Source organism: Solenopsis invicta, chromosome 14, assembly GCF_016802725.1.
Source record: "Solenopsis invicta isolate M01_SB chromosome 14, UNIL_Sinv_3.0, whole genome shotgun sequence".
Taxonomy (NCBI): domain Eukaryota; kingdom Metazoa; phylum Arthropoda; class Insecta; order Hymenoptera; family Formicidae; genus Solenopsis; species Solenopsis invicta.
In genome coordinates this window covers 6975595-7000703 of record NC_052677.1, presented here as the reverse complement: position 1 = coordinate 7000703, position 25109 = coordinate 6975595, and the positions used below count along the sequence as shown (strand labels likewise).

At 29.1% G+C, this 25109-nt stretch overlaps 2 protein-coding genes across 3 annotated transcripts; one reads left to right on the top strand and one right to left on the bottom strand.

Annotated features, from left to right (window-relative positions):
- Positions 1–723: 723 nt before the first annotated feature.
- On the bottom strand, positions 724–6394 carry LOC105198106 (UDP-galactose translocator). Of its 2 annotated transcripts, XM_039457148.1 has the most exons (6): positions 6311–6394; positions 6030–6192; positions 5353–5436; positions 5148–5267; positions 3684–3898; positions 724–2432 (listed from the first exon to the last, which is right to left on the bottom strand). In XM_039457148.1, the coding sequence occupies exons 3-6, from the start codon at positions 5369–5371 to the stop codon at positions 1785–1787; spliced, it is 1002 nt and encodes a 333-aa protein (XP_039313082.1). In that variant the 5' UTR covers positions 5372–5436; positions 6030–6192; positions 6311–6394; the 3' UTR covers positions 724–1784. The 2 variants fall into 2 exon arrangements, with proteins under 2 accessions (XP_039313082.1, XP_025995976.1); XM_026140191.2 differs by having other exon boundaries at positions 6030–6364.
- A 3581-nt stretch (positions 6395–9975) lies between these two features.
- LOC105198102 (zinc finger matrin-type protein 2) lies at positions 9976–15599 on the top strand. Its single transcript, XM_011164749.3, has 5 exons — positions 9976–10125; positions 10845–11065; positions 11285–11358; positions 11439–11584; positions 13786–15599. Exons 1-5 carry the CDS (start codon positions 10117–10119, stop codon positions 13927–13929), a joined length of 594 nt encoding a protein of 197 aa, XP_011163051.1. The 5' UTR covers positions 9976–10116; the 3' UTR covers positions 13930–15599.
- Positions 15600–25109: the final 9510 nt, after the last annotated feature.

The window sequence follows — 25109 nt, the reverse complement described above, 5'->3', positions numbered from 1 at the left end:
TCTTCAACAATAATATTGACAGATGTTTTTTTCACATTCAGATAACACAGACATTTTATGGATGTCTATGAATGTTCTATGGATATTCAAATATTTATAGAACGTTCATAGACATCCATAGAACGTTCTGTGCTATCTGGGCATTTTCTTCAATACCTTAAAGTAAGAAAAATAGCATCAAACATTGCAGATCTATGCATGTACACACTAATAAAATGCCAAAAAATATAAATTAGGAATTCATATCTAGCCTTTTAATTTTATAAACTTTATTATTTAATATATAAAAATATATTTTATTACTTTGTTTATTAAACTTTTTATTTATATATATATATTATATATAATATTTTATAGTTATATATATATATATATATATAATAAACAGCTTTCTTTATAGAGCCGTGTTACGAAATAGTATTATAAAAACTGCTGTACCATCTAATGGAACACTTTTGAGTTTATATCTATGTTTATAAAGTTTTATTTTTGTTTTATTTAAAGAAATGTTATTTGAAAATAAAGTGCAGGTATACTAGTATTGACAACTTTCTTCTATTATATGAATATAACATAAAACTTGTGGTATAATCTAACTAGATATTTTTTTAAAAATTTATTTTTATACAGCAGAAATACACACATACTAGTTTTATTTGTGATTATTTAGCAAATATTTTAAAGGCTGCAAGAAAATGTTTTACAAAAAGAAACGATATTATCTTCTCGTAAAAACCATATTTATTAAAATTTATTTAATTAAGTACATAATGCGAATATAATAACTTACTGACCTATCGATACATTTTGATCAAACATATGGAAATGTTTGAAGCTATACAAAAATAAATACAAATGCCATCGTGTCGTATCTACAACAAGTAGACAAAACCAGGGTTGAGTAGTAACTAGTTAGAAAGTTAAAAGTTAATAACTTTTAACTTCATTTAATTAATTTTAAATGATTTCATTTTTAACTTCAGTTATTTTTAAAACACATAAATTTTAACTTAGTAGTTTTTTTCCTAAATTAAAAAACTTATCTGTGTAAAAAAGAAAATAATTATAAAAAAAAATTCACACATAAAAAATATTTTATAAAATTAATTTACAAATAAAATATTAAATTTGATTATTCATATCATAACTGTTTTGAACTTGAAAAAATTACGACTTTCTAATTTAATATAAATAATACTCTTCAAAATTAATTTTTAATTTAATCTTAACATAACTTTTAATTGAATTAATTTTCTATTCGTATAACTTTCAACGTAACTAAATCAATTTTATAAACCATTAAATGTAATTTAAATTAGATAAAAAAAAATATTAATTTACCCAACCCTGGGTAAAACTATCTATCGTAGTGCATAATTTCGTTTTAATGTATCTACATGTTTCTACAGGCCTCTATGTTTCGTTTGCCATTCTTAACTTTCTCGTCTTGATTATCAAAGTTAATCAGAATCAAAAGTGGATATAAAAAACATGATTGCACTCGTGATTCTTTTATATGTACAATAATTCTCTCATTACTTTTTACGATATAAAGCTTATGGTCGATTTTATCAATGTTTTCAAAAATAGCATTATCTAAATTTCTATAAATATAATTTTCATTTTAATGCATTGTTTTTGTTAATGCATTTAAATTGCTTCTACTCTTGATTATTAAGTGTTATAAAATCCATATTATCAAATTAACATTAGTTAAAGAGGTTTGAGAAAAACGTGATGTCGAGTATTACTTCACTGAAAATACATTCGTATTTTCGTTACTATCAGACTTTCTCAGCAGATGTGTGTTTATCGAGGGACACAATTTTTGGCTGATGACCATAGAGAAATATTGAGCAGATGACAAGAAATGCACCCAAAGCGAACTGAAACGATAGATGAAAGTCGAAAAGATAAACGGAAGCTATGCAGGAAATTATGATAGCCAGGGACGTGGCGAATCCTTTCAATATGTTATCAGCGTATTTAACTACCATAGCCACAATCAATCCACCACCTGCTTGGAGGACCACTAGATAGCAAATGAATAAATCGTAACCGAAGAAAAAGCCCTGTCTGCGTATGACATTGCCGTCTTGTAAGAAACATGTCCCCAAGCCAAATGGTATAGATAATACGCTCAATTGCACATTTCGCATCCACACCGAAATGTCGGAACCCTTGAGTATCTTTTCGAAGTAAATTCCTGCAAAGCCAGATAGAAAACATGCACTCAAGGCAGCAGAAAAGCCTAGCCAATGATTCTGTTCGATACCCGAAGGTAATGGCGCCTTTACAGTCTGCGCTAATTGTACCAAGACTACTCCGATGACCAAAAGCACGAGAGCACCCCACTGGGTAGAGTATAGAGATCTACGTAGTATCGTCACTGCGAAGAACGCCGTCGTCAAAATTTTCAACTGATACGTAACCTAAAAAATAACATTTATTTAAAATATTATCATGAATCTAAACTATATAAGATGTCCCAAATTTAAATATTACAACTTCGGAAACATCGTAGAGAATTGATAAATTAATTGTAAGAAAAAATCTTTATTTTAATTTGTTCAGTTTTACTTCGTTTTAAAGAAAATCGCAAAAAGAAACAAAAATTTTCATTTTTTTTATTTAGTACTTATTTACTTACACTAAGCCCATACAATCTTTGATTAAGGAAGCATGCACACTTAGATAAATCAAAACGAGACTTCAAGAAATTTTGTAAAAAAAAAAATGAAAAGAAAGGTATGTTATAAAAAATTTTTTTCTCTGTTTGACACACTCTCTCTCCCCCCCCTTCCCCTCCCTCCCTCCCCTTCCTCTCTTTCAACTAAAATAATTTTTCTTTGTAAATTATATTGAAAAAACATTAAAAAATGTGTGTAAAATTCTTTGAAAATTCGGGAATTCTTAAAGAATTCTTTTATAAAATTTAAATAAACACTGAATTGTTTTCCAAATAATATCAATGACACTTAGGCTTGATTGCATCACCGTTACTAACTTTAAGTGAAACTTAAATATGCGTCTGTCTTTATTTATTTATTTAGAAAGATAAAGACAGATACATGTTTAAGTCTCGTTAAAGTCAAAATAACATTAGTGCAACCGGACCTTACTGCTCAAAATTAAACTATATTGTTGATGTTTTAGTTCTCCTTTCAAGCCATCTTCAGCACAAGTTGAATAATTTTGTGATATAAAAATAAATGGGTTATTGTCAACCTCAAAGTAGAAGACTCCTTTGTAGACAAGATGTCAAAATATGCAAGTGTTAAGTTTGATAAAGTGAATATATTTTCTATTCAGGATCAATAGTCAAAAATATATGCAGTTGTAACGCAACCATATAATATTAAATTGCACATTAAAAGATATAAACGGTTTGAAATCTATTGATATATTTTGACAATCTCGTCCATGAATAAATCTTCTACCTCTAGGTTGACAGTAACTCATTTATTTTTGTACAACCAACTTAAACTAAAGATGATGCAGAAGAATCAAAGCGTTTACAATATATAATTCTGAACATTAAGTATCATTAATATTTATTTTATTTTGCGCATTACTTATTGTGCCTGGACTTGTATCGACCGCTTTATTGCTTTGTCGTTTATATTGTTATACTTTTATATTTTTTAGGATGACAAAACACTTAATTAACAGGTGTATCTTACCTGATGTGTAGCTGCATCCAAATTGGATGCGGAGACATAAAGTAAATTATTTTGAATAATGTATAGAAGGGATGGCACGCAAACTTTCAAGGTGTCAAAAGGTTGCTTCACGATTGTCAAATGTAGTGCTTTGTAAAATTTCTCAAAGTTTCCCTCTTCGACATATACTAATACAAGGCAAGTGAGCAATTTGACTACTTCAGCCATCACAACAGCTAAAAAAGAAAAATAATATTGTTATCTTTGAAATTAATAAAAATTTTCTATTATATATTAAGACAATTAAAACTGACATTAATCATCCAGCCAATGTTACAACAATCATTTTCCACTTTTAAATATAAAAATGTAAATAATGTATAGGAATGTATTAGTCAATTTGGGATTTATACAGTTTAGTTACACTTAAGGGGTGGCTTATATATACCTAGATGGTAAAAAAATTTTGCAATATTTGCATTTTCTCATATCATGTCTTAAGAATATTTTCCTAGTTACAAATTAGAATGCACAAAAATAAAATGTTATAGCATTTTAAAGAAATGGACGAGTGTCGCTTGACTTTAAATTTTTTTCTCGAAACTGTTTTTCAATTAAATCAAAACTTACAATATCTCGGAAACAAATAAATGGATTAAATTTGAATTTTTTTCTATTTATTCAACATAAAAATACACAGTCTTTATTCCAGAAACTTTTTTTAGATCTTAGTTTTGTTTTATAGCCAAAAAACAAATCATTTTAAGGTGAAAATTTATATTCTTATATTCAGGTAAGAGCCATTTTGTAATAAATGCAAATTTTAAAAATCAGCTATGATAAAAACTAGATTTATCTAGCTAGTATAAATTTATTTAGTATTTATCTATCTATTCTGTTTTTGTGTTTTAGATGAACCATATAAATTCTACAATAGACTATAAATAAATCTTGGTAACCAACATACTTAATATCTGCTACAATTTTAAATATTTTTAAATAAAAATTTAGCATTTTCTTGAGAAAACTTTATATAAAAATATAAACCTTGCTTTGATAATTTTTCTAAGTAAATAATAAATATAGGGCTATTTTCAGTGCATCTAAGTATGTGACCTCTTAAAAATTGAAGATGAAATTATCATATAATAATCATTAATCACTGAAATAAATCATTACAGAGATTGCTTCTAATCTCTTTAGTGGTTTTTTTAGTGGGTACCACAAACCTTAGCATTAACTAACTTGCCTGAGATCTATAGCAATACCTGCCAGAATTTTAAATATTTTTAAATAAAAATTAAACACTTTCTTAAGAAAATTTTAACTTATTAAAAAATAGTTAAAATAGAAAAAAATAAATCAATAGATTTTTACATACACAATATTTTTTTAGTAAAATCATTCAAATAATTTTTATTAATGACAATAAGACAATATGGCAAATAAGATTGCATCATATATAACATGACTTATAATATTTACCAGTAGAAGAAAGGAACATATCTCCTGCTCTAGTACGTGAATATCGCATGCTGAGGCCAACTGTAGCATTTTGAAGCGTGAGAGTAACCAAACTCACATACTTCAATGTTTGTCCAGTTCCTGTAATTGCATATATCTACGCTGCTTACACATGTGTCAGATATATTGTTTATAACTTGTACATAAAGAATAGTGATATACTGACTTTGCGAAGTCTTATTCATGTTGACAAGTCTTCTTAACTTCCTTAAGATAACTTATAGGTATTTCTTGATTAACTACATTTTTTCTAGAATTTTAAAACATGTACATTAATTTTTCATAAAAAATATTTCATAAAAATATTACTTTTCTTGCTTCATAAAATAATTTTTATTTCAAAGTCATGAATAAAAGAAAAATCTATAATACATCTAAACATAGAATATTAACTGTATATTTTGGAGCTATAAAAATAATTGTTAAGAATGTAAATAAAAATGATAAAAATTAATAAGATTCATAATCTACAGAAAAAAAATTAAACCAATATGTGACAGCAACAAATATTTCACAATATACAAATGTCACATATGTTTCATAATATCATGTTATTTTTAGTTAATAATACTATTAAGATGAAATAATTAAGATAAAAATTATTAAAAGATAAAAAAGTATTTTTGAATAATTTTTTACTATGTTTATTATGCATATGCATGGATTGTATTGACCACTTATATACTGTGACATTTATTATATTTGATTGTGACAATAAGTAGAGACAAACTGAACAAATTAAATTAAGAAAATAATCCTGAAGATCTAGCAAAAAAAATTATAACATGAAGAGTAAAGCAGGTGATTAATTATCAAAATAATACTTATTAAACGTATGTATACCTGTCCTGGAATTTTTGTACACGTTGAACATTTGTATGTATACATATGTATGCATATGTATGTTACATGCATCCATACATACTTCATAAAGTTGCCTAGTTATTTTCCCATCTTGTCATCGTCGATTAGCTTTGTCTTCGTTATTTTCTATTTTATTTCTAACCTATTCAAATCATAAAATATAATAAAAGAATGTAAATTTCTTCTGTATTATAGTAAGTTATGATGGATTTTATATTAGTATAATAATTTAAGCGAGTAGAAGCGTTCGATTTACTGACTCTACTCCGAATCGATGGTCTGTTCTATTTAGTTACATTTTTGCACAAGGTGTTTACGATAACTAATCGGATCTCGGATTGGATTGAACAATGGTACTCAACGTAAGTATAGAAAATTTCCCTAGGCTAATCGGATTGACGATTGCTGTCTCAAATGTAATCCGATTGATGACGAAAGCGTGGAGACCGAGAAGCATGCTTGAAAAGTCTCTTTATTTTTTAAAATAATAACACAAAAAATCAAAGATTAAGTTACAAAGAATGATTTGAATTTAGATTTATTGTAATTTTTTTTGTCTAAACACTGGATTTCGTTTAAATTTCTGTTTGTAAAAATTAATTAATCTATTCTAAAGTTTGTGGTTATATCGGAAACAAATCAAAATTAATAAAACAATTATTAATTATTAGGTACATATTAAAGCATATAATATTTCAAGCATATCATATAGAATTCCTGTTTATTATAAACTCATAATCAGTAAAAATAACTTTGAAATTATTCAACTACATTATACATTAATCAATATTAATTTATATGTTAAAAATCAATAATGTTTCTAAAAATGTTCTTTTTATTCTTTTCCAGATCGTAAATAAACTTCAATTCCATGAATAAATAAAAATTCTTTTATAGTTAAGAAGAACAGAACATTAATGCCCGTTTCCTCCAATGTGGTTCAACTTAAGTTCATGTGAACTTCGTTCAATTTTGAACGCAGTTTAATCTTCGGTCAACTCGTTTTGTTTTCCTTCAACTTTACCTTCGTTCCGATCAACTAAACGTTGTACACCCAAGGACTTTGATTCTGTCCATGGGAAAATTTTTCATACTGAGAAGTCGTTATCTTTCTACATACTTACAGTTCATGATTAACGTAACGACCAATAAGCTCTAGTTGTTTCATTAATCATGAATCAAAGTCCTTGGGTGTACACCCAAGGGAGTCTATCATGAAACTTTTTCCCTAAGGCGGAAACGTGAAAAGTGAAAAATTTCTCCATTAACTTCAATGGTAAAGATTTTCACTTTTCACGTTTCCGCCCTAGGGAAAAAGTTTCATGATTGTCCCCAAGGACTTTGATTCTGTCCATGGGGAAATTTTCCAAACTGAGAAGTCACCACTTTCTACATACTCGCAGTACATGATTAATAAAACGACTAAAGCTTATTGGTTGTTACGTTAATCATGAACTGTAAGTATGTAGAAAGATAGCGACTTTTCAGTTTGAAAAATTTCCCCATGGACAGAATCAAAGTCCTTGGATGTACTTATTTGCCGTTTGGCTATTTTCGTAATATTCCCTAGGACTCCTCCAATAGAAACGTTGCATTTAAGTAATTTTTGTATACTGTAATACTATCTTATATATTATTAAGCTATGATTTTAATTTCATTTGAACTGAAGAGCTAACGGAATCGGCAGGTAATTGTTAAGTATTATTAATTAATATTAAATATTGCAAATATACCAGGGATGGCCTAGATTATTTCGCTCGAGCACAAAGAAATCCTTATGATAAGCATATTTACATTCGTCTTTCACCGTGATGTCTCTCAGTTTTTGCGAGTGATCCACATTTTACACTGCCTGATAAAATTGGCAATAAAATAGTCTCCAGCACAATTCGTTTCTAGTTAGCCGATATTATTTCTGCATGAGTAGGCGCTCAAGATAAACCAAGGTGATGATGACAATTCAGCGACTAGCTGACTAACTGAGCTGTATAAATATATATATATCTGCTTATGTTCACACCGTCCTTCTGAAAAATAAATTTATTGTTGTAATGCAATGTACCACATGCAGAACAGTTTTTTCTGATTTGTGTCATTATTGATATTAATAGTTTAAAATTTAATACTACACTTAAAGTTTATAATAGCCGTAACCGTAAGAAATTGGTTAATCGTCGATTATTTTCTTATAAATTAACTATGATGGTCAATATCTTACATCAACTATTGGTCAATTTCTTACGGTTACGGCTATTATAAACCTACTTTAAGTAATTATAAACCAGCCTTAAGAATGCAGAACTTTTTTATTATCACTACAGATTTTACTTCAGATCAATTAAAAGTATGACCTTGGCCTAGTTTACACCGAGTACTTGATACACGTACTAACTAGTAATTTTCTATTAAATTATTTTAATTTCGGCAATAAATTTAAAGAATAATATACTAAGCTGGTACAATATAAATCGAGATAATTAAATATATGTATCATGTATACATGCATTGTCGAAAGTAAGATAATTTAATAGAAAGTTACGAGTTAGTACGCGTATCAAGTGCTCGGTGTAAACTAGGCCCTTGTACCGAGCACTTGATACGCGTACTAACTAGTAATTTTCTATTAAATTGTTTTGATTTCGGCAATAAATTTAAAAAATAGTATATTAAGTTGGTATAATATGAATCAAGATAATTAAATATATGTATTATATATACACGTATTGTCGACAGTAAGATAAATTAATAGAAAGTTACGAGTTAGTACGCGTATCAAGTGCTCGATGTAAACTAGGCGATTGAAACCGCGGGCGAGGGTTCCGATAGCGCACATCCCGATAGCCCACCAACCAATCAACTTGACTTATCTAACCCAACCTACGGAAAATTTTTAGGCATCTGCCATTGTGAGTGGTTGTGTGCTATCGGGATGTGCGCTATCGGAATGTGCGCTATCGGGATGTGCGCTATCGGGACCCGCCGTGAATTTGCTCACTTTTGTAATTTTCTCTCTAGTTACATGATACACAATCGACCCCCTGGGGTCGCAATGCAAAATCTGCACATTTCCGCCAGCCAATCACAGAGTCGGTTACGTGACCCCCCCACGGCGATTCTTTCTCTTAAGGGTCTCGCACATGAAATGCATAACATAAATATAACATAAGACCGATGGACCAATGAGCATCCAGCATAAAGTCGCCATATTGATTTACATAAGATTTCCATTGGTCCAGAGGCCTTAAGGGCCTCGCACATGAAATGCTTAACGTAACATAAGCACAACATAAGAGCGACGGACCAATGAAAATGCTATGTAAATCAATATGGCGACTTTATGTTAGATGCTCATTGGCCCATCGGTCTTATGTTGTGCATTTGTTATGTTATGCATTTCATGTGCGAGGCCCTTTATGCTACGCTTATGCTCTGTTATGCATTTCATGTGCGAGATCCTTTAAGGGCCTCGCACATGAAATGCATAACAGAGCATAAGCATAGCACAAAGCCTCTGGACCAATGGGAATTTTATGTAAATCAATATGGCGACTTTATGCTGGATGCTCATTGGCCCAACGGTCTTATGTTGTGCTTATGTTATGTTATGCATTTTATGTGCGAGGCCCTTTTAAGCCTGTTCTACAATAGCAGTAAACACAAGACCGTAAGGTCGTAACGTAAGAAATGAAAATTTTTCATTTGCTTACGAGCTCTTAAAACCATGCCTTACAACCTTACGGTCTTGTGTTTATGCTATTGTAGAACAGGCTTAAGGGTCTCGCACATGAAATGCATAACATAAAATAAACACAACATAAGACCGATGTACCAATGAGCGTCCAACATAAAATCGCCATATTGATTTACATAAGATTCCCATTGGTCCAGAGGCCTTATGCTACGCTTATACTCTGTTATGCATTTCATGTACGAGGCCCTTTAGAGGTTCTCTATGGCTGGCATGATGGCATGAGTGGCAAGGGGCATATTGATATATTCTTGCTAACCTCACATATAAATATTTGATAAATATTCTATTATTGTGAGAAGAAAAATAACGCAAACATGTCTATGGTAATTATTTACACTTTTTTGGTTCATAAAGGCCATTGCACGTAAAAAGTTTGTAGTCATAATCATAAGGCTATAGTTATAAAATTTAAAGGTATATGATTAAACATGGATACGAAATCTGATGTTAACTGTTTTAAAATAATAGCATATATGATATTCTGGTAGCATATATGATATCCTTTCTTTGCATCTTTCAGATAAATTTGATTTTATAGCTTAAATATGGTTAGATCATTTAACATAATCTTTCGTAGTCATAACTTAATTATCTTTGAACTTCAAAACGAAATTTTATTGCTGAAAGAAGAGAAATAAAAAAAGTTAAAATGTATATGTTATTTATTTAAAACAGATTGCGTCATATTTTGTACCAAAATTCAACAGCATCTTTTCAAGCTTTATAACTGCAGCCTTATGATTACTATTAAAACCTTTTTACGTGCAATGGTCTTAACTGTAAATAATATTAAACTTTAATTTTTTAATACATAATCTGTTTACATCTCGATTTTTGACTTCTATATTTTGGTGTAATCTTCATAATTTGTTGTGAATATTTAGTACAAGTTTAGTTTCTAAAATTATTTGGTTAAATATCACAAATGTAATTAAAAATAGAAAAATATCAGAAATGTCAAAGAAATAAAACAGTACATGCTTATGTTGTCATTAATATTAATATATTAATCATATTGTTAAAATATAACTTTTTTTTATAGCGACCTGATGATCACCGGAGAAAATGGAATCGAGAGGAATATGAAAGGATTGCCCTTCAAAGACTCCAAGATGAGATTGCAGAGGAAGAATTAGGAATTCCCAAGCAGCCAGCAGTTAAAAGAGAATTATTGAAGCAAAGAGATTATAAAGTTGATCTTGAATCTAAATTGGGAAAGAGTGTTGTCATTAATAAAAATACACCATCATCACAAACTGGAGGGTGAAATTTGAAATTCAACTATTTTTAAAAAAATATCAATTATATTATTACATTTATATTGAACTTTACAATAAATTTATTTTATATAATCTATAAAATTATGTAAATTTGTATAATTTTATAGATTATACAATATAAAATTATTTTTGTTATTTTTATGATATAATCTTAAAAAATTTCTCATTGATTATAGTTATGTTATCTAATTTTTGTCCATAGGTATTACTGCAATGTTTGCGACTGTGTTGTCAAAGATTCGATTAACTTTTTGGACCATATCAATGGGACAAAACGTAAGTTTTTAAATACTTTAGAAATTTATAGTAGAATTTACATATTTTTATTTTATTTATAATTTATAATTTTTAATTAGATCAACGTAATCTGGGGATGTCCATGAAGATAGAACGATCTACATTAGATCAGGTTAGAGCAAGATTTGCACAAAACAAAAAGAAGCTCGAAGAAAAGAAGAAAGACTATGACTTGGAACAAAGAGTGAAAGAACTAAAAGAAGAGGTTTGTTTTTTCAAGATCATGCTTAGACATTTTTCATTCACTGTGCAATTTGTTAAAATGATTTTTTAGAAAAAAGCAAAAGCAAAGTCACATAATTTGATTTGTATATATTCAATGGTATAAGTTTTTCTCAGAATTTTTAACATTTTTCAATTTTATGAAGATTTCTGAAAAAAATATTTTAGATGCTTTAAATTTTTCCATATTTAAAACATTTTTTTCGAAAACTATAGAATGAGAAATCTTAAAATATATCAGAATTCACGTATAAAGATTTTTAGAAAATTATACAAACTTTTTCATATATATTCATATTTTTTAAATTTTGTAAATTTTTTTTTAGAAATGACAAAATGCAAAATTGAACGAGTTCAAACGATTAAAGCCCCTGACTTCTTAGCCGAGAACTCCGCGTTGCCGGTAGTGATATTCCGTCGCGGACAAAATTAGAACTAACAGACATGAAACGTGACAGATTGATGATGAGATGTTGTCATGCATGTCATTTTGTTAATATGTGTTTCATTGTGAAAATATGACTTATCTCGTATTTACCAAATTTGTAAAAATCGACCGCGAGTAAAATTTCTTTGAATTTTATTTATTTTATACATAAAAGTACATTTTTCACTTCTTTTAATAGTTATCCGTCTGTTTTCATGTCTGAATAGACGTTACTTTACGTGCTTTTTACGACTATTTACTGATTGTTAGGCGGAAAAATGACAATCTTAATTTATTTTTACAAGTGTTTTAAAACAATCTAATTAGTTGGTTTTATCCAAATTATCTATTTATAAATAGCACGTCGGACAAAATTACGACAAAAATCATTTTACACAATTTCACGTTTTTGATGTCACGACTTCAATATGGCCGCGGCGAGTACTTAAGAGCCTTAATCCATTCGAAAGTTTATAACATATTCACAATAAACAAAAAATTGCAGTTTTGTCAAAATTTAGATATCTAAAAATGAATTTTTATTAAGTATTTATCAATTTTTTCTTTACAATAATTTGTTTTTTTAATAACTTTCCATTTATTACTTTTTTAACTTCATTAAAATTGTAAACATAAATGCAAAATATGAACTGTATTCTGTCCCCTTTTGTTAAAAAAATGAAGCATATATAGTAATAGGATGAATATTTGTTTGCTTATTTTTATTTATTTATTGTAAATATTGTAAATATTTGTAAATATGTTGTAATTTTTTAACTGCTCAATTAAGGCAAGGTGAAAAGTTCTCGGCTTAGTAGTGAAGAAATGAGTTTTTTATTTAAAAAATGTATTTATTTTTCAATGTAGTCTCCCTTTAGTTTAATACACTTTATCCAACGTTTCTCCAATAACTGGATTACGACTCTGAAGTGCCATTCTGGAAGGTCTTCAAAATATCCATTTATTGCTGCTATCACCTTTTCATTTGACCCAAAACGTTTTCCAGCTACAAATTTCTTAAGATTTGGGAATAGATAAAAGTCAGAAGGAGCCAAATTCATACTTCAAATCTCTTAATTTTCTCATTGCCAAAGGGCATAAATGCGGCACTCATCGCCGCGGCCATATTGAAGTCGTGACGTCAGAAGCGAGAAATTGCGTGACATGACACGTAATTTTGTCAAACATGTCATTTTTAAATAAAACTAAGTTTGATAAAACAGACTAATTAGATGGCTTTAAAACACTTCTAAATATCGGTTACGACTATTCTTTTTTCAGCTAGTAGTCAGTAAATAGTCGTAAAAAGCACGTAAAGTGACGCCTATTCACACAGGAAAATATACGAATAGCTATTGAAAGGAGTGAAAAATGTACTTTTATGTATAAAATTCAAAGAAACTTTACTCGTGGTCCATTTTTACGAATTTGGTAAATACGAGACAAGTTATATTTTTACAATGAAACACATAATAACAAAATGACGCACGACAACATCTCATCATCAATGTCACGTTTCATGTCTGTTAGTTTTAATTTTGTCCGCGACAGAATGTCGCTACCGTCAACGCGGAGTTCTCGGCTGAGGAGTCAGGAGCCCCAATGAGAAATATCAAACAGACAAACTTGTTTATGTCAATAAATTAATGTGAATATTAGGTCAAATTAACGAGCGATACTAAATCTTTAATGGATTTTGAGGTTGTTTTACAATTTTATAATGTTCGCAAATATTAATCTTTCCTTATTATCTACAGGAAGAAAAAATCAAAGAGTACAGAAAGGAAAAGCGAAAAGATAAGAAGAGGAAGATTGAAGAGCTATCCGAGGATGACGCAGGCCCTTCTGATGAGATGGCTGCGATCATGGGATTTTCTGGTTTTGGCTCGAAAAAAAAGTGATAAACTGCTGCTGTCGAATAATTGTGAACAGTTTTCGCTACTTGAAGGAAAAAATATTGTTTCCTTGAAGAAGATCCTGATCGAGACGATTTGAAGATAACGAAACGAGTGAACAACAGTTTTAATTCCAATTATAATTGGAATTTGACGATTCGTGAATGTACGTTTATGACGTCTTTTTTTATTTTTTCACTACAAGAGTCCACTATTGTTACAAGTTTTTTGATGTATTGAAAACAACAAAGAAAACTATTAATTACAAATCCGATATTATCAGTGTAACAAATCGTATGAGCTTGAAAAGTAATTTAATTAAAATTAATTAAAAATAAGGTTATTTGGGTACAATTTGTAAGATATATAATTTATCTTTGAAACAATTCTATATTTTTTACGAGTCCCTATATTACAAAGTGCAAGACTTTAAGCTTGATTAAGTTACTGAAAGAAAACGCATGTTTTTGCGCATAATAAAATTTATAAATTAGTTAAAATTTAATGTCCTATTTCATCATATATCATTCATATGTCATAAGTAAAGGCTCCTGACTCCTCAGCCGAGAACTCCGCGTTGATGGTAGCGACAATCCGTCGCGGGCAAAATTAAAACTAATAGACGTGAAACGTGACAGATTGATGATGAGATGTTGTCGTGCATGTCATTTTGTTATTATGTGTTTTATTGTGAAAATATGACTTGTTTCATATTTACCAAATTCGTAAAAATGGACCGCGAGTATAGTTTCTTTGAATTTTATACATGAAAGCACATTTTTCACTTTTCAATAGCTATCCATGTGTTTTCCTGTCTGAATAGGCATCACTTTACGCGCTTTTTACGAGTATTTACTGACTGCTAGGCAAACAAGAATAGTCGTAACCGATATTTAGAACTGTTTTAAAGCCATCTGATTAATCTGTTTTATCCATATTGTCTTTATTTACAAATAGCCTGTCGGAAACTTAGCTTAACTGTGTGTTTCTTGTTTCAATAATTTCACTTTACATGCTTTTTACGACTATTTACTGACTGTTAGGCGGAAAAAGGATAGTCGTAACCGATATTTAGAAGTGTTTTAAAGCCATCAGCTTAGTCTGTTTTATCCAAATTGGCTTTATTTACAAATGACATGTTGGACAAAATTACGTCATTTCACGCAATTTCTCGCTTTTGACATTACGACTTCAATATGGCCGCGGCGAATACTCAGGAGTTTTAATGCTACCGAAATTACAGAAATTAGCTTTTTCAAATATTTTTTTGTTTTATTTTTGATGGTAAAAATAATATCATTGTTAGATTAAAAAGAACACGAGTTTTTGAGAATTTTTCTATCAGTATTCTTGTCACAATTTATTTGTAGTGTTCCGACAAAATTTTCTATATGTGTAATGAATGTGTCATACTTGTACAACATTAAACTAAGACTGAAAATAATTTATATGAATTAAGAAAATTTTATGCATCTTATTAAACAGCCAACATAATTATACAATAAAATAAAAACAGCTTGTGAATATGTATTTGCATATTAATTATTTTCTTCACAGATATAGATGTCTTGAGTTTTGATTCTGTGCACAATATATAATTTCTACTTCTCAGTCATGAAGTCAAAATTACTAGCTATATTATAATATAAAACTAATAAAACTGTAATATAAACTAAGTTTTTGTTTCATTTTCAATTCCATTGGTCATTTTAATCACTTGGCTCCTGTTTTATAAACTGAAAATTGCGCCTGTTTTATAAACTGAAAATTGCATGAAACTATAATAGAAGTATTAAATTATTGTAGGGTCACTGCATCAGTCGCTGAATAATCATCAGTAAATGATTATTTCAGAAAAACTGATAAAAATATAATTTAATTAATTAAAATAATAAGACTTTAAAATAATAAATTGCAAATTGTATTTTTTATCATTTAATTTTTATAAAGATTTTATTTAAAAATATTTTTTATTTAAAAATGTTATAATAAAATTTCATTTATATGTTTATTGCCGAGTTCAATTTTTTATTTATTTATTGACTGATGCATACATACATACACTAAACAAAACAGGCGCGCCGCACACGCTACAAAGCTTCTAATATTACATAATTTCATACAAATTACAAATTGAATATTATTAACTTTTTAATGCACATAAGTCAAAATATGCGATCTTCGCGATAACAAACGTTCACGAAGTAAGTGCTGAATGAGAATCAATCAGTACATCGGAAAAGCAACATATAAACTTCCAGAAATCGAGTATCGATGCAATGCACTTTTTCAGATATAGGATAGGAATGGTGATGAAAAGGGTGTATATGAAACCTGCCCCAACCCTAAAATAGATTCATCATATGTCAAACTTTAGCCCTCTATGAAAAAACAATTTTCACCAAGTTTTAATCCATTATCCTTGCTATTGCAATAGTGACAAAAAACACAATTATTCAATTATATTTTTTCCTATTCTGATTCACAAAAAACTATGAAAAAAGTCAGTGATGTTTCAGTCATCAAGATACATATCTAGAAATTTTTGGAGATTTTTAAGATGCAAGTTCAAATTTTAAAAAATTCAAAAGTTTAAAATTGTCAATTTTCAAGTGAAATTATTAAGTAACTAACTTCAGATTTTTTTGTTACATCTTTCTAACATTATTTACCTTAAATTTTTTCAGATTTTTTTAAAAATAAGGTTCAATGTTAAAATATTGAAAATATGATTTTTTTAAGTTTTTGAAGAATAATTTAATATTTAATCTATAAACTTTTTGATATTCTATTTTATGTCTCTAATTATTAATTGCAGTATACTTCAATAACTTAAATTTTGCTTATATGTATAAAAAGAAAATATAATAGTTTTCTTTTGCTGAAACTTCTGTTAAGTTGCCTATTATGGGATAGGTTTTTAATATGAAGAGTAGCGAGATTTCCGCTACATTAATAAACGCATGTGGTTGGTACTATCATAAACTTATTACTCTCAAGGTGAAATCTAATTAATAGAAAATTCATTATTAGATCATGTGTGCAGTCGTTGAAGAAAAATATTTTTGAAATTGGATGTTGTCAAGATTGATTGAGATGAGTCTTTAAACCTTGTTTATTTTAAAATAAACAAATATTTAGTAATAAATTCTGCATACAATGATAGAATAAAGTTGTATTAAAAATATAGGATGTAATAATTTGCTTAATTATAAATATTAAATTTGGTGATCATAAAGCCGCAAAATATAGAGTTTTTAATATATATTCTACGACCCCCGTCTGAAAACGCATCCTTTTTTTCTCTTCTTAGTAAATTATAAATTACATTTGTTTTATATACCCAATGAAATACCCGATGAACTACCTATAGGATGATTGATAGAATTCTATGGTTAATAAACTGTCGTTGGTTAGAATTGTGTCGCGTTAAGGCTCCTGGCCCTCTATTCTTGAAAACATGCGAATAATTTTTGTATACTAAAGTGGCAGAATAGCCAATGGAATAATTCAAAAATATTCTCCCATTGGTTACTTTGCCATTTTCGTATACGAAAATTAATTGCATGATTTCAAGAATAGGGCCCCTGAGTCCTGACTCCTCAACCGAGAACTCCGCGCTGATGGTAGCGACATTCCGTCGCGGACAAAATTAGAACTAATACACGTGAAACGTGACAGATTGATGATGAGATGTTGTCGTGCATGTCATTTTGTTATTATGTGTTTCATTGTGAAAATATGCATGACTTGTCTCGTAATTACTCGTAAATTCGTAAAAATGGACCGCGAGTAAAATTTCTTTAAATTTTATACATAAAAGTTCATTTTTCACTCTTTTCAATAACTATCCGTGTGTTTTCTTGTCTGAATAGGCGTTACTTTACATGCTTTTTACGACTATTTACTGACTGCTAGGCGAAAAAGGATAGTCGTAACCGATATTTAGAAGTGTTTCAAAGCCATCTGATTAGTCTGTTTTATCCAAATTAGCTTTATTTACAAATAACATATTTAACAAAATTATGTGTTATTTCACGCAATTTCTCGTTTCTGACGTCACGACTTCAATATGGCCGCGGCGAGGACTCAGGAGCCTTAACATTTACTAAGTTACCCAAGCAGAACAGGGAGTCATCAAGACGTCAAAATGATGTCAAAGTGACTGCAAAATGATCATTAAAAGTCACTTTTCAATTAATTATGATTCATTTTGATGTTATTTTGACACAATTGTGAATCACTTTGATGTCATTTTGACTTGTTGTTCTACTTGGGTATTATCAAAAAACAAAATGGTCCAGAAGTCCCTCCTTTCCTCTAATATTAAAAGTTTTGTAGAGCACCTGTTTTGTCTAGTGTATTAAATATTTTGTTTATTGTATGCTCTCTCTCTAATATTTGTTTTTGAATATTTCAATACAATTTTTTTACAAAGTTTTTTTAGAATTAATGTTATATTTAAACTGTTTATTAAAAAAAAAAAAATGTTTTTGGTTTAAGAAGGATGTAACATTAAATTCTATTTTATGTATTTACTGAAATATATTTTTTTAATGACAAATTATAATATGCACTACGCTATCATTAGTCCCACAGAGACAATCCACTCAAGTTCAAGTTCCATTCAACGAAAGTAATGAATTTTTCTCTTTCTTCAATATATTTTTATTCCGCGGATTCTTTCTCTCTCCTTTCTCGAGAGATTCTCTCGCGAGCGAGAAAGGAGGGAGAAGATTTCCGTGGCTGTCGTCTCCCACTTTGTGGAGACTCAAGATAGCTTCTCCAGCTCCAGCGGGGTCCACTCTACGGGGGCCAGATTCCGGGACCAGAGCGGTGGCGCAGTGCCGATCGACGTGTAGCCGACGTAGCTCTCATGCGGTACGCGGTACTCTCTCTTGTAAGCAGCGACAACTAAGCATAGAGCCGTCAGCCCGTTATTCGAAAGTCCGCGGAAGCCGCGCGTGTCGAAGTTGCGCGTCGTTGGTCGTCGTGCCTCAGTCGCTCGCACGTGACTTGCGCGAGGTGACGTGACGTGATGTGTTAGCCGTCGCACGTGCTACTAAAAGTGTCGTATTTTCTGCGAAATTGAATTTGAGACCAATAAACACGCATTTTTGGGAGAAACAAAAAAAAGTGAAAATCTTTTTTCTTAGAAAAATAAAACGAATGTGTTGTTTTTCGGCCAAGAGAAGTATTTGAAAAGAGGCACGGTGGGAAATGCTTTAGAGTGTCTGTACAAATATCTTTGTTTTCAGAGAAAAAGAAGAGTGATTGTTATGGAATGATATCTACGTAATGAGAAAAGAACATTTTGTACACTTTAATAAAAGAGAAGATAGATACATTTGGAAGAAAATCAAACTAATTTCTTGACAAAGAAATAAGTCCGCTTCAAAGAATAAGTTCTATCTAGGAAAAAATTGGGATTAATCGTTTTATTGAAGAAACGTTCATTAAGAGTTGGTTCTTTTTAGGGAAAAGAAATTCCTAAAGAACTATTTACAAATGAAAAAAATAAGAATGGCTTTGTTGAAATAAATCTCAATATCCGGAATAATTATTTCCTTATAAATTTGGTATAATCACTTAAAAAAGAAAACGAGTCAGAAATATTAATACAGAAAAAAAGAAGTAGAAGAAAGCAGAAGAGGAAAGAGAAAATTTTTAATAAGGAAACTTTAATTGCAATAAACTTTCGGACCAAATTTAAAACAATTATCTTCATTTTTTTCGTAAAGACAATTTACCAACAAATGCATATTTGTTGATTATTGAAGGACTTTCTTAACAATTCTCCACAAAAAGATTTTAACATTTAACAAATTATATCATTGTTACTGTCGTGAACAAAATTCGAGTAACTTTACAAAAAAATCGACCGAAGATACATCACTTTGTCTGGACTATTGGAGGATAATCTCCGGATCTTTTGCTTGGCTTTTTTTAATTATATTAATCAGTGCCGGTTCTAATGTACGCTTATAAAAAATGCGACAGGCAGCCACGGCGAATCGGTCGGACTTGACACGAAATTCAACGGATTGATGGACATCGACGACGGGTTTACGAGCGTCTCGATCACGGTACGCGAGCACCGTAGCGCGGCATTCGTTTCAAGTTGAAGAGACGTCAAAAAGGACGACAATGTCGCGAACTCTCCAGCCAATCGAGGAATCCAACCCCGGCAAGTCATCGGGTAAGACTTAAGATTATGCCGTATATTTTAAGATTACGTTAACGCGGTTTTTTTTTCATGTAAACAATACGTAATGTTTACATGAATTATTTTCAGACAATACAAACATATAAAATATGTAAACTACATGTAAATTGGATAATACAGCGCTCAATACAAAAGAAGTAATTAAGTTTTAAAATTTTTCATATTTATCTGATTTTAATGTACTAATAATAAAAATATATAATGTTAAATAATATTAAAAATTAAAAAGTTAAAGAAAATAATATATCAAATTTTTATTATATTACATATCAGATTCAAATCTTCTATAGGTTACACTTTAGATGATTTTTTTCTCTTCTCTTTTGAAATTCATTATTTAGAATATCTAACGTCTTTTTTTCACTTTTCAAATATATAAGATCTACAAAATCCTGAGCACATAATAAGTTTTCTCATTCTAAAACAACGGCCGCTTTCCCTTTTCTTTTCCACGGAAGTGAAAAGGATCGGACACGCATCGCGTTGTTATCTGTTATACGGAGCCTGCCCACGGCTCTTATTTCCAGCTCTTGTTTTCGAAACAGTCCGCGATCACTCGTGCGTGATTGAACGGATCGCTTAAGTGAATCCGACGAAACAAATGTTCGACTGAAATTTCCGCTTCATGACATCCAAGTTCAGTCAAGAGCACACAAGCTGAAAAGTCGCGAACTATCATAATGAACGGAAATTGAAATTTGCGTATTAATATAAGTGAAGTTTACTCGTCATTAATCATAGAAGAAAGAGGATAATATGGATTACTTTTGTTTTATTGAATAACTTTGTTCATAATCAATAGTTTATATTAAAACTTGAACAATTATATCCATCAAAGTGTTGTTCAACAGATTTCAGACTTAAAATAATGAAATATTATTTACTTAGAATGTGATTTATAAAAATGTGACGCACTACATAATCAGTGAAAGAGAAAAAGTAGCGGTAATATGACTAGTCTAAAAATAAATTTAGAAAACTGATTTAGTTCACAAAACAGTATTTTGTTAAAAAATTATATATTTTTAATTTTCCATCGTTTTGAACTTTTTTGATTTAGAATTTTTTTGCGTTCAGAAACATTTAAGATATGAATAAATATAAGAAAATTAAAGACATTGTTTTATCTTTATTTTATAACAAGCATAAAATAATCTCTAATGTTCCTGACTACAGCCCTCTAGAGTGACATTCGATTTATCGAAGAAATATTTCGATATGAAAATTTCGCTTAAAAAACCATATTAACAAAATTCCATATTCTTGTTTAACTTTACATAACTCAAAACATGTTAAGCAAAATAAAAAGTTAAATTACAAAAAAAAGAAAGCTATTCTGTTATATATACATTCGTGTGATAATACGCTCAACTTTAAAAACAATGAGAAAATTATGCGCAATTTAATATGTGAGATAAAGTGTATTATGAAAGTGTATTATGAAAAAGTTTTGAAGTGCTCCAAAGTAAAATACATAATTATAACAATTGTTAACTACTGTGTATTGACATATCAGTCACTAAAAAACCGCGGGCTACTAAACGAATAATTCCATAAGTAATTATTAGAATTTGTTATTTAGAAACAGAGATATTAGAAGTAGACATATAATATCTACACACAATGCTGTATATCCTCTTCTCTTCTACATACTTATTGATTAGGATTGGATCCCATCAATATTATTTCGTCTAAAATAATGTGCGTGCGCGCGTGTGCGTGTGCGTATGTGTGTGTGCGCGCGCGCGCATGTGTGTGCGTGCGTGTGTATTCTAATAATTAAGGAAGATCGAATCTCATAAGACAAAGCCTAGTACATTAAGTGCTACAAAAAATATGAAATTAAAAATAAAATTAGCATAACAGAGATGAGAATCTTTCACAACTACGTGACTTAAATTACTATTATATGATGCATACCATATTATTAAAATATTATACGTTTCATTGTTTAGTATACGTATTGTTTAATAAATGTCGCCTGAAAAAGGACGTTTATTTAATTTATATTGGTTAATGCGAGAAAATATTCTTACAGACCTCGGTGATCGAGATGATAGTAAGCCCGCACGGAATTCGGGAGATCTAGGTTCGAAACCTGGCTGAAGTGTTATTTTTTCGCAACAAAATAATTTACAACTTTTCCGGAGAAAGGGGATATTATATATGCTTTTTAATTAATATTACTATTAATTACTATTAATATTACTATTTTGGTTTCATAACTATGTTTCAAGTCTGACGAATATGCGGCGCCAGTTTGAGTTAGAAATTGTAAAAATTAAAAATTATTATTTAATTGGCACCAAGAATCGCTGTGACTGACATGGGCCTTTTATTCTCGTGTTAAAATTATTCAATAAAATTATTTATTATTGTATTTATTAAATGCAAGAGTCACGCTCGATAAAAAAACTATGTGTAATCAAATACAGGATGTCCGGAAAATTGCTACAAATATTTCGGGACGTGATTTGGGACTCCAAAAAAAGGAAAAAAAACTATATAAACATAGGTCCGGAAATAAGTCATTTCCGAGTTATAGCCACTTTTATGTTAAAAAAAAATCATATTTTATAGTCCGCGTGGCATCCCTTCTTAAATTTTTTTATTAAATTCTTAATTTTTTCATTTTTATTTCTTACTTTTTTAATTTTCAAATTTTATTATTTTTTTATTTAATTAAATAATGTGTTAAAAAATAATGTAATTACAAATATCGAAAAATTAAACAAAAAATTAAAAAATAAAATTATTAATTAAATAAAAAAATAATAAAATTCAAAAATTAAAAAAGTAAGAAATAAAAATGAAAAAATTAGGAATTTAATAAAAAAATTTAAGAAGGAATGTCACGCGGACTATAAAATACGATTTTTTTTAACATAAAAGTGGCTATAACTCGGAAACGACTTATTTCCGGACCTATGTTTATATAGCTTTTTTTCCTTCTTTTGGGGTCCCAAATCACGTCCCGAAATATTTGTAACAATTTTCCGGACACCCTATATAATTTATTCATGTATTGTTTTCTTCTTGCCTCTTTCTCTTATATAATTTATTCATATTTATAAGAAAAATAATAAAAATAGAAAAATAATTAGAAAAATAATTTTTGCACTGTTTTCTTTTATAAAAAATGTAGTTTGAAGAAATGAGAAATAATTGTACATATGTAATTATATACCTATGATATAAAAATGTATACGTAATTTTATACATACAGAACTTATATAACATAATGGCAATTTTATGTTTTTTTAAAGAAAAACAACCAAAAATTATTTTTAAAATTATTTTTATTCATCTTCTTAAAGGCAATTAAACATATGTAATGTGTAATATTATATATTTCTATATCTCATGTATTATACAGAATGAACAAAAAGTATTAGAGTAAAATATCTCAAAAACGAGGCATTAGAATTATACATTTCTTCGACATAATATGGTTTCTCTAATATTTCTGCATATAAAAGTATTAAGGTGAAATTATTGGAAAAAATATTTTATAATTTATGTCGAAATATATGGAAGAATAAAGTATAAAACATTTCGTTAATTATATTAATTTTTTCATAACTCTATTTAAATTTGAAAGCTTTATCTACTTTTATATACAAAGTAATTAGAGGAATCATATTATGTGAAAAATATGTATAATCCCATTTAAAAATATGATTAAGACTATTATATGATTTTATAAAATTCATTTTTTCGAAAAAATTAATTTTATCATTATTTGTTCCTTTCTAACAATATAACTTTTGAAAACATTTTTTTTGAAGTATTTTATTTTTAAAATAATATTTTATTGGTCCGATACTGTATTGGCTCGATAACAAAAAATTATGTGTACCTTGCATAAATTTTTTTTATCGAGCGAACATTACTGGATTTTTCGTTCAAGTTAAAGTATTAAATATGTATAAGAGTGCATAATTATATATATAATGCCTTTTTTCTCATCGCTTTCCTATAAAATCACTTTGCAGCTTAGCGTCACAATTAAATCGGACAATAATAAAAAGCGGTAATTCGTTATAGAACGATTAAATCTCTTGGCAAAATATAATACCTGTTGGCAGTTATTGGTTACGAATTGCGATCTACTTTCATAATTAATGCCAGTTGAACGTATGTGTTCGCACTCAGGCCAAGTATCGTTGCTTGTAACAGGTGGAACGTGAAAACTAACGGCTGTCGGAAAGCTCGCAAAAAAATAGATGATCCGTTTGCGTCAATTATTCGCCGCTATACGTCAAAGCGTTCTAATTCCTTAGCGACAGACTTTCCTATATTGCAGGGATACAAAAAATTAGATTTACTAATAATTTATTTCTTATCTTAAATCGACTCTTATTCTAAAAATAAAATTAAATATAAATTAGATAAATTAAAAAATTTAATTATTACAATAAATTAATTTTCTGGTCTTTCTACTACATAAAAGAAAAATAAAATAATTTAGAGAAATTTACTCTTTGATTAGGCACCAGACGCTCTTTGATTGCGCGCGCTATTTGTCTTTTTATTTTTTACTTTTTGAAAATAAATTGCATTAAGAATTTTTTATTAATACACGTTTCTACAAATTGATATTTGCTAACTCCGCATGACAGCCATTCGAAGTTAGTGTAGTAAGAAAACCAATTCATTGGTAAAAAAGCATACAAGACATATTTCTGGAAATTTGAATAAACTTCTCAAAACTTACTCAAACTTCAAGAAATATATGCGTTGACTTTTCATCCTTTTTTAAAAAGGAAATATATATCTTGTTTCTTCGTAATACTGAAAGTTACTCTCGTATGCTCGTAGCATTAAATTGTTCGATATATTTTTACTTCTCTCATGTAAGACTATCAAATACTTATATTAATTAAACAATTAGTAAATTAATAAATTTACATCCTTGCAAAAAAGAGGTTTTAATAAAGAACCTTCAACACGCTAAATT

What these genes read in the sequence shown, in the direction of transcription:
- LOC105198102 (XM_011164749.3), top strand. An exon ending in CCATCATCACAAACTGGAGG is followed by an intron (nt 11,066 to 11,284) that starts GTGAAATTTGAA and finishes TTTTGTCCATAG; the next exon opens with GTATTACTGCAATGTTTGCG. An exon ending in TGAAAGAACTAAAAGAAGAG is followed by an intron (nt 11,585 to 13,785) that starts GTTTGTTTTTTC and finishes TATTATCTACAG; the next exon opens with GAAGAAAAAATCAAAGAGTA.
- LOC105198106 (XM_039457148.1), bottom strand. An exon ending in TATGTTCCTTTCTTCTACTG is followed by an intron (nt 3,899 to 5,147) that starts GTAAATATTATA and finishes TTTCTTTTTTAG; the next exon opens with CTGTTGTGATGGCTGAAGTA. An exon ending in TGGATGCAGCTACACATCAG is followed by an intron (nt 2,433 to 3,683) that starts GTAAGATACACC and finishes GTTATTTTTTAG; the next exon opens with GTTACGTATCAGTTGAAAAT.